Here is a 9,941-nt window from a genome sequence, read left to right as displayed (position 1 = left end):
GCTTGGTTTAGGTCTATTTTGCTAGCGCACGTTATTGCCGAGTTTCTAAATTCGCGCGTTGCGAAGTGACTTCAAGTCCATAGCGTCTGTACATACAACCTACTGTTTACATCTGGTGGTTAGAGTAATTTACATACTGTCTACTAAAACTTTAGTTGGTTGCATCAGTTAGACTATCTACATGTTTGTCTAGCGCTCTCGACACGAGAAGGAGGAATCACATTGCTAGAATTTTGCTGATTTGTGTAAGGAGAGTCATGGCTACGCGAGACAAGGAGAGTCAGACGTTGCTGCAAATAACGACATTCTAATTATTAGTACATGTATGACCGAGTGTTGCACAAGAGTAGGCGTGTTATTACCATGGTAATATCATGTGTACTTTGTATAGAAAGAGTATTTATAGCCGGTGACGACAAGGGCGAGAGCTGAGACGTCCCACTTCCTCAGTTTGAGGTCAGATCGTGATTTGTTTCTAGCCCAATGGTGGACGATCAACTGGCAGATTTATCCCAACTCGACGAAGAAACACTTCTTGTCGCACTACAGCGTCGCTATGCAGCCAATCACATCTACACTTACGTGGGAGACATTCTTGTCGCTGTCAACCCATTCTGCTTGCTCTCAGAACTTTACAGTCGACAGACATCACATCTGTATAGACGACCGCCAGGGAAGCTACCACCTCATGTATTCGCTATTGCAGAGCAAACATACAGTTCAATGTTGACAAGTGGGAACAGCCAAGTGTGTGTGGTTAGTGGAGAAAGCGGAGCTGGCAAGACGGAGTCGTCTAAGTTTTTCATTCAGCAGGTAGACTACATATAAAATTTTCATTGATCAATAAATTAATCGAGTCAACTAGCTAGCGTTGGTTTGTAGTACGCGCGCAAGCACGCACGCACGCATGCATGCAAGATGTATCACAGTAACTGTTGTATTGAAGAGATAATGAAAAATATAGCAATTTAGCAATTTTAATTTTTATCACCCGAGCCAAACCATTACATTGGGCTGTGTTATAATTTAGTTCCATTTTTTTTGTTTTTTTTTGTTTCTAAATAAATACAGCAAATATTTTTAATCCATCACTTCTGAGTATTTTTAAATATTGTCCATGTCAATAATACAGCAATTGCAGAAACTCTGAAAAACTCAGAAACTTGCTACTCTATCATAAATCAGTTTACTCAGTGAGGCAAACCTCACTGCTGATGATGTCAATTTCTTCTGCATGGAAGGGCCTGTGCTTTGTCGACCTGCTACCTCGGATGCATAAAATTGCTGAACGGATCAGACTGAAAGATAGACGGCACCTGATGATTCTTATGGTCTCAGTGTAGGTCTTCTTTGTTTTGATTGATAGTAATTCAGCTATTCTCTTGTAAAAAAATTGAAGCTTCTTCCCCCATTCCATCAGTTGCTGCAAAAACTAGGGGTGTGAAAGTTGCATTCTCTATCTCCCTCACACGTTTGCCATATTCCCATTTTTTCTCATTTTCATGGGTTTTGTTAATAACAGCACTGACTCATTATTTGTTTAGCATATGTTCATGCAAGCAGATCTGTAATTAATGCACTTATGTTACTGGAAAAGTAAACCCAGCTTCATGCAGATATGCTTAAACCATCATGCCTATCTAGACAGAAGACATGATTTTACCAAAAGACGGGCATGACTCTACCAGTAGATCCAAGAAGCACTATTTTTTCTGATGTTATGCATGCTGTGATCTGGTGGAGATGATGTCCCATGCTGCATAAGATGAAACCTTGGCAGGAATTTATTTTGGCGGTTTGCTAACAAACTGACAGAAAAACCATATTGTCGTATTTTAGTTTGGCGGTTGGACATTGTTGTTGAATAATTGATGTGTGTGTGTGTGTGTGTGTGTGTGTGTGTGTGTGTGTGTGTGTGTGTGTGTGTGTGTGTGTGTGTGTGTGTGTGTGTGTGTGTGTGTGTACAATATTCTACACCCACTAGTTAATTAAGTTGCCGTATCATGGAGGAGTTTGCAATTGACAGCTGTGTTCGTGGCCATCACAGGGTAGGCACAGCAAACGGCAAGCAGGGGTTACTATCTCATGTCAGACTATGTTGACATCGATGAAGATGTGTAGATATTTTAGAGTTTGGCCCAAAGCTGGGGATATGGTAGATGTGATAGAAGATAGGGTAATACTGTGAGGGGCATAGTATTAGATTAGTATTAGCTATTAGCTATTTATCTTTTGTATTGAAACTGCAGTCTTTGCATGTATTTTTATGTAATGTTATGGGTACAGATTGGCTGTTGCTTAATATTGTTTAGGTGGTGGTGTGTTGTTTGTATATTTAGGATAACTTATAGGTATTGTTGCATAGTGTGTAACCGGTTATTTCTGCGATCATGATATTTCTGCGAATTCTGTGAAGAAATCACAGAGTGCACAAATATATTTTGCAGATATTTAGGCTTATACCCTCAGAGTCCCAGGAAGTCACTGTTGCAACACATGTACATGTGTACATGTGTGTACACCAGTAACTGTCTTCCTGTTTGGAATTAACACAGAAATTTAATTTGCGGTAATTAAAACTTTTGTCTAGATTCTCTAATTGCAGTAATTTAATTAAGACCACAGAAATAATGGGTTATACAGTATATATACATGCATTTGCTGATTAGACAGCTTTGTATGGTGCAGGTGATGGAAATGTGTCGAACAGCTTCTGGTCATGGTGGTTTGTCTTTAGAAGACAAGATTCTTTTGGTAAGCAAATATGATAGATGCAATATTGTAAATGTGATTTAAAAATCTAAAGTACATGCAGAAAGACCACAAGCAATGTGTCATGACTACTGTTAATTAAGGTATAGTTGTCAATAGAGCCATGGCATTTGTCTTTATAAGTCACGACATACTGTCTACATAGATGCAGTTACTTTTCAAGGTAGCTTTTATTCGAGGGTAGCTTGTGTGCAGCGTGTTCACTAAAGTATCAAGTCATGATCTTATCATCTATAGACATTCAATATCTTATACTTATAAAGACAGATGTGCAGTTATTAAATACCAAATTTTAAATATTAAATATTAAGGCCACATTTTTATTTGTTGTTGACTTATTAATTGGTAATAGCATGACAGTTTGACAATGTTGAATGTTCGTGGTCATGTAATAATTAGAATTGTATATCTTTTCTATGCAAGAAAGTTTTTAGGGGAAAATGGTATCTTATTTGAGAGCAGTTTGTATTAGTGACTTTACAGTATTCGAGCTAAATTTTGCAGTCAGTGTTTTTCCTACAATACGTTTTATGCCTACATGTATGCAAGTTTTGCCTCCCTGTATGCAAGCTTGTTGTTTGAACTTGGAGCATGCATGCTTGTGTCACGGGTACTAAACTGGTATGACTGATTCAAACTGATTTTTTTCCATATTGTACTTCAAATAGATCATTTTATTTGATGCCGCATTTACTTGAGGTGAAACCCTTGCAGTTCATTCAATGATTAGTTTGGATAAATGAGATAATTATTAAGTCTTAGGAATTATACTGCATTTAATTCATCCTAGGGTTCATTCAGAGAGGTCCCTGTTGCTGTTACGTTTCAATCACAGCTCAAAAAATTTGAATGCAAATTAAACAACTTGTACGCAAGTTGCATGGGAGTTACGTAGGAAAAACTCTGGCAGTATACACTTAAAACAGAGATTATGTTTTCTTTTGAAGGTTAATCCACTGCTTGAGGCATTTGGTAATGCCCAGACTGTCTTGAATGACAATTCTAGTCGGTTTGGAAAGTTTATCGAGCTTTTTTTTGATTCGACATCTGGCCAAGTGACTGGTGCTGGCATTCAACACTACTTACTGGAGAAGTCGCGTGTTGCCAAGCAAGGAGAAGATGTATGGTTGAGAAGAGATGATGTTGTAACATCAGTTTGTTCATTGCTTGAGGTCTTAATAGGAAAGGAATTTTCACATATTTTACTACATGTATGCTGGTCTGCCACCTTCTGAGCTGCGAATGTTGCATTTAAAGGTAAGCGAGAAAGTCAAAACAATCTTGTGCAGTAATTTTTTGTAGTGTAGTGATGATAATCGATGTTGATGCAATTGTATTAGGATCCTACAGCACACCAGTATATGAATCGCAATGTACTGTGTAAAGACCTATGCAGCAGCAAAGAAAGTGTAGTGATGTTTGGCAAAGTTTGTAACTCTCTTGATGCTGTCGATTTCACTATTGATGAACGTAGTCAGTTAGTACAACTCTTGGCAGCTGTTTTGCTAACAGGAGATTTGGTAAGTTTAGTTAGTCTTGTGTCTTGTGATGTAGTCACTAGCTGTTGTGGACATCTTTGTGTGCATAGGATATCAGTGGTGATGACTCTGCTTCTATAGCAAACCCTGAGACTTTGAATTTTGCTGGTGAACTTCTGGGTGTTGATCCAGTTGCACTGGGGAGAGCATTGACTACATCTGTCAATCAAATGAGAGGTGTCTGTGGCAATGCAATATAATTCTAGACCTGCTGTAAATTTATTGTTTTAACTAATGTTGTCTTGTGATCTGTTCAGTGGTTATTTGTGGTCAGCTGCTAATGGTTGTTTGTTATTGAGTGGTCACATTAGTTTTTTTATTTGAACTGGTCTATATAGGAGAAGTGATCACTATAGCATATGGTCAAGAAAAAGCAATGGATTGCCGGGATGCTATGGCCAAAGCTTTGTATGGACGAGCTTTCAACTGGATTGTCAACAAAATAAATATTCTTCTTGGAGGTCCTGATGGCCAGCATCAGCAGAAAACAGTTTCAATCGGTACTCTACAGCTGATGCATAAACATATATGCATTATTTTGACCCTTATGTTGTAACAGCTGTTCTTGATATTTTTGGCTTTGAAGACTTTCGGTTTAACAGTTTGGAACAATTCTGCATTAACCTGGCTAATGAGCAGTTACAACATTTCTTTAACAATTGTGTCTTTGCTATGGAGCAGGTTGGTCTTTTGTTGTTTTTAGTATGTTTGTGCAAGATAATTCAAATACCGCTGGACAACAAGAACGCATTAGCTACTAGCCCTTTTTGCAGATTTAGGATAAAAGGATTGAATCTGGAGCTATGCACAAGTTTATATCAAAGGCTTGGGCTACAACCAAGATTCAGAGCCAGCCTACTCAACGTTCGAAAGTGCTTGCTAACTTATAGACACTAATGTTGAGCACTATAAGTACTGTAGTGTATTAATTGAACAAAGACTTCAGCAGCAGGTTTTGGTACATATATAACTCATTCTAACAACAAACTGCTATACATATGTACGTGCATTTATGTTGACATACTAAAACTACGTGTTTGATTTGTGTAACCAGGTGGAGTACGTGAAAGAAGGTGTCAGTGGCAGTGATATCAAGTTTGAGGACAATATGCCTGTTTTGCGATTGTTTTTTGATAAGCCTATTGGACTGCTTTCTCTTCTTAATGAGCAAAGCTTGTTTCCAAGGGTTTGTACAAATATTTGGTGACTTCGTTATAATTTCACAAAACATTAGCTGACCTTATGTGTTCAGGGAACTGACCAATCTGCTATGCAAAAATTTCAGCAGCATCTTTCTAGCAATCGATACTATCAGCCATCAAGAGGACTTGATGCTGGATTTATTGTGAAGCACTATGCTGGATCAGTAAAGATTTTATAGAAATAAACAAGTCAAATCTATTGTGTTATTGCTTTTGGTTATGTTTATAGGTTGAATATCAAAGTAAAGGTTTCTTGGATAAGAACCGAGACACACTGGCAACAGATGTTGTATCCACATTGTCTGATAGCCAGTGTCCGTTGGTGTGTGAAACTGCTTTGTATTATTATATATATGCTAATTGCTATTTGTCATTACAGGTTGCTTACTTGTTTTGTAGTAATCCACCTCCCTTGTCGTCTGTCTTGTTGTCTCGTTCATCTCGGATTGGCTCCTCACGGTTACTATTTTATGGCTGACTTATACTTACTGAATTTTATGTACTTGTTATTGTGCTGTGATTGTTAGAGGATTGTCATATCGCCTACGAGGTGCTTTCACTCGATTCAGTCGTCAAGTGTCTCGTCAGCAGCGTGCTAGTGTGAATCGCCATAGAAACACCTCTCAGCGATCACGACGAGGCAGAAAGAACAAAACTACTGTTTGTGGTCATTTTCGTGAGTCTCTTGATTTGCTGATGGCAAAACTCAACTCATCAAAGCCACACTTTATCAGGTGAAAACTGCAATATCTCAAAATTGTATTATTGTGTGAATAGCTGGTGTTTCTGATGATAGGTGCATTAAACCAAATGATCAAAAGCAACCTTTAACCTTTGATAATAAATTGGTTCTGAAGCAATTAAGGTATTTGTTAGATTCTTTTGTCTTTTAATATGCATCTTTCTATGTACTTGAAATTGTGTGTTGATCCCAAGTTAATGTGAATTATTGGCAAAATGTCTGTTTTCTGTTCATTTCCTAATGCATGCATTGTGTTCTATGGTTTTTCTGCTTGCTGAAACTTGAACTTTTCATTATGTTTTATGTCGGCTGAAAACTATTAATTAATTTGTTGAGTATCCATCACTAAGACTTAGTGTAGATGTAGTTTGTACATTTCAACAGTGATATTGCATGAAGTTTGTTTAGATGTGTTGTGAGTCGTACACGTTTGATGCTGTTACAATATATGTGTGTTGAATAAGCTGTTTGATATGTCAATAGATACACAGGAATGGTGGAAGTAGTGAGAATTCGTAAGGAAGGGTATGCTTATCGACCCAAGTTTGCTGAATTTCTGTATTCATATAGATGCTTGGGTCATGCCTTTACATCTCGTGTATGTAACAGTACTTGAAACTGTCTTGATGTTTTATTAATGTTATTATTGTGTATATCAGATCAAGCCTACAGCTGATGCTTGCTCTCGTGTGCTCACCTTTTGTGGATTGAGTGGTTGGAAAATTGGACACACTCGTGTGATGTTGAAATTCTGGCACAAAGAGAAGCTCAACTCTTGCATTCATGAGTTGGATAAGCATGCTTGCGTTCTGCAGAAGATTGCCAGAGGATTTCTGACTAGAAGAAAGTATTCATTGAACATTCCATTGTATTTGTACAGCTGCTTGCAGTGTTTGTTTTGGTTGATCTTGCTAAAAAAATGAAAATTAAATTTTAGTTGTGTTTGTGTCTGTTCATGCATCTTTCTATCTAGAATGAACTTTTTGTGGCAGCTAAGGTCTCATGAAATGGTTGTGTTGGAAACATTTCTAAAGAGCATTGAATTGAAATGCAATGGTGTGGAGATCTTATAATACTGTGTTCATTCTTGTTATGCAACGTTCTTATTATGTATGTTTGTGAACAGCTTTGTGCCTGTTACAACGTAGTCTAATTGATGAAGACATAAGCCACTGGAAAGCGACTAGAATTGAGCCTGTGGCTCTGGCTCCACCCCCACTGCCTCCAAAGCCATCTTTGGTTTGGTATTATTATTAACATATTTTGTCAAAGTTTATCAATGTTTCTTTGTGAAGAATAATTTTTCTTCTCAGCCCGCTGTTCCAGCAAGGTTTGGACGTAGGTTTTGGCACTCAAGAAACAAAAGAGCTAGTGCAGAAGCTCTTGCTAGAAACTTAAAGGTTGCAGTTGCTGAACGCCAGAAGAGGTTATATTGTTTTCTTGCTATAATTGTACATCTGCAATTATTGTTTAATTGTATTTTCCAGCTTGAAAAACTGGAGGAAAGAAGAAGGCAGTCGTGGAGCAGGCCTGATGGAAGTAAGCTCCAATATTGCATTTGCACCTTGGTTTCATGGAATGATATCAAGGAAGCAAGCAGAAGTAAGGCAATGGTTATTTTTGAAGCTGTAGTTGTGTAGCTAATTAAAGTACATTTGATTGTATGGGTTAATTTACATTGAAATATGTTTGTCTGATATGTGTCATGATAGTTAATTGTGCGTGTGTGCCAAGGTCAACAGTACATTACTTTGATGGTGTTTTTGCTATGGTTCTTTGAATTAGTTATCTTTGAATGTCAATTATTAATGTGTCGTTGCCTTTTTCTTGTTTGTTTGGTCAAGAAATGTGTGCTGTACTAGGCAACTGTTGAAGAAAGACCATCAGGAACGTTTCTTGTTCGGACAAGCGAGTCAAGGTATTGCGGTTCAAGATAGAAGATTATACGTACTTTGTTGTCCAACTACTGTATTTTGAAGGTTTGGCTATTCACTTACTGTTTACTGGGAGCCACGAGTACGCCACTATCTGGTTGAGCAAATCCCTGGAGGCAAATATCGAGTAGTAGGCATCAGTATTTCTTTTGATGAATTGAGTCAACTTGTTGACTATTATTCGTAAGCTGAGTAGACTTGAAAAAGGTGCACCATTAGTCAAGATCATTTACATTACCACAATATTCTTTGTAGGCATCATCCATTGTCTACTGAAGGAGATAAACTGTTGACGCCTTATGGTGAAGCTGCTGTTGTATCAAAGAAGGAGGTAATTCAAATTAGTTGTGTAATTCTGTACAAACAGAACAGCTAGAGGTGTGTGGTATACGTAGATAAAACTTCTGCGTTTTTATTTGATAATTAGGCAAAGAAACGAGGTTTGGCGGAGGTGCGGAATTACCGCAAGAGTGGATGGGGAAGAAATCGAGGAGTCAAATCAAACAAGAAAGCTCATCGAAAGGGACGATCCAAGTAGAAAAACAACTGTTGCAGACTTGACATTTGGTAGAGAAATTCAAGTTTAGTTTCAGTATGAATAATGACTGGAAGATGTCACATTAGGTGCATGTCATTGGTACTATATAGAGCTCTAAATTCTTTAATTAACTAAAAACATGGACTAATTATATAGACTTAGAGAAAGGAAACAATAGATTGAATAGATGTGACTTGAACGATAGTGCTGATGTTATATGTACGTAGCTTTAAGTTTGTTTTTTAATTAAAATTAAGGCCTCAAATATTGAATTTTTGTTGACATTGCGTCACAAGCTGCATCGTATGCACGTATACTTTGGTAGCATGTGACATGGGCACCACGGTACATGCTGGCAAATAGTCTATACAAAGTTTACATGTTCAGTGCAACATATACTGCACGTGCAAGAATACGGAGCCTCTATAGTGTTAATTACTAAACTGACGAGATTTTATCATGGCAATTAATTTGGAAACACCGCGACTGTTTACCGTCATGGTCTATAGAAGATACAAGGCTGTCAATGACTGCATGTGCAGACTCTCGGTATGACATTAAAATTGTTTTTCACATTGACAATTAACTAATTAATTAATGCAATGAACAGAAAAGCAAAATGAGTTTTGCACGTGCCATCGAAACGAGTGCATGTATTCAATGATTGTTAATCGTTGAATACCCTGAACATTGATTAATTATAAAGACTAATTAGAAACTAATTCCACAAGATACGTAACAGTAGAGAAGACTAAGCTGACCAGTACAATTTCCCAAGTGCCTAGATGAATTTTAAAATCGTTTGTCAGTTATCTAATAGTTAGTCTATGTATCTAGACAAGTCTAGCAGTTATAGCTTCTAGACTTGAATCCGTTCGCAGCTGCATACGCGCGCAGTTGTCAACGTCAACTGCATGCTGATCGAGCTTAGGAACGGGCGTACGTGCGTATTGTATTTCTATGTATGTAGGAGAGGTGTCTGTCCGTCTATCTGTCTGTCTGTCTGTCTGTCTGTCTTGTTTGACTGCAATGTTGTAGGCCAAGTCCATTAATGTGTTATAATTTGCTTAGTTATGAAGGACTGGTAGATATTTGAAAGTTTCCTGTACATACGTAGAGTTTTGATGATAATAAATGAATCTGTCTGTCTGTCTGTCTGTCTGTCTGTCTGTCTGTCAATACATATATTTCCATTACAATGAAATTTCCATCAAA

At 37.6% G+C, this 9,941-nt stretch overlaps 1 protein-coding gene across 4 annotated transcripts; it reads left to right on the top strand.

The window, feature by feature from the left end:
- The first annotated feature begins 36 nt into the window (after positions 1-36).
- On the top strand, positions 37-8,930 carry LOC134194008 (myosin-IIIb-like). Of its 4 annotated transcripts, none has more exons than XM_062662902.1 (25): positions 37-118; positions 194-813; positions 2,689-2,754; positions 3,720-3,893; positions 3,955-4,029; positions 4,113-4,292; positions 4,361-4,487; positions 4,649-4,810; positions 4,870-4,991; positions 5,365-5,496; positions 5,563-5,676; positions 5,742-5,834; positions 5,892-5,971; positions 6,040-6,246; positions 6,309-6,377; positions 6,738-6,852; positions 6,914-7,101; positions 7,228-7,310; positions 7,381-7,493; positions 7,550-7,680; positions 7,742-7,856; positions 8,117-8,172; positions 8,234-8,371; positions 8,444-8,519; positions 8,616-8,930. In XM_062662902.1, exons 2-25 carry the CDS (start codon positions 484-486, stop codon positions 8,724-8,726), a joined length of 3,057 nt encoding a protein of 1,018 aa, XP_062518886.1. In that variant the 5' UTR covers positions 37-118; positions 194-483; the 3' UTR covers positions 8,727-8,930. The 4 variants fall into 4 exon arrangements, with proteins under 4 accessions (XP_062518886.1, XP_062518885.1, XP_062518887.1 ...); XM_062662903.1 differs by having other exon boundaries at positions 60-124; XM_062662900.1 differs by having other exon boundaries at positions 69-323; positions 392-813.
- Positions 8,931-9,941: the final 1,011 nt, after the last annotated feature.

Source organism: Corticium candelabrum, chromosome 18, assembly GCF_963422355.1.
Source record: "Corticium candelabrum chromosome 18, ooCorCand1.1, whole genome shotgun sequence".
NCBI classification, from domain to species: domain Eukaryota; kingdom Metazoa; phylum Porifera; class Homoscleromorpha; order Homosclerophorida; family Plakinidae; genus Corticium; species Corticium candelabrum.
This window is presented reverse-complemented; position numbering and strand designations above follow the sequence as displayed.

What these genes read in the sequence shown, in the direction of transcription:
- LOC134194008 (XM_062662902.1), top strand. Translation starts at nt 484, where the DNA reads ATGGTGGACGATCAACTGGCAGATTTATCCCAACTCGACGAAGAAACA. An exon ending in ATCTGTCAATCAAATGAGAG is followed by an intron (nt 4,488 to 4,648) that starts GTGTCTGTGGCA and finishes TGGTCTATATAG; the next exon opens with GAGAAGTGATCACTATAGCA. An exon ending in GGATTTCTGACTAGAAGAAA is followed by an intron (nt 7,102 to 7,227) that starts GTATTCATTGAA and finishes CTTTCTATCTAG; the next exon opens with AATGAACTTTTTGTGGCAGC.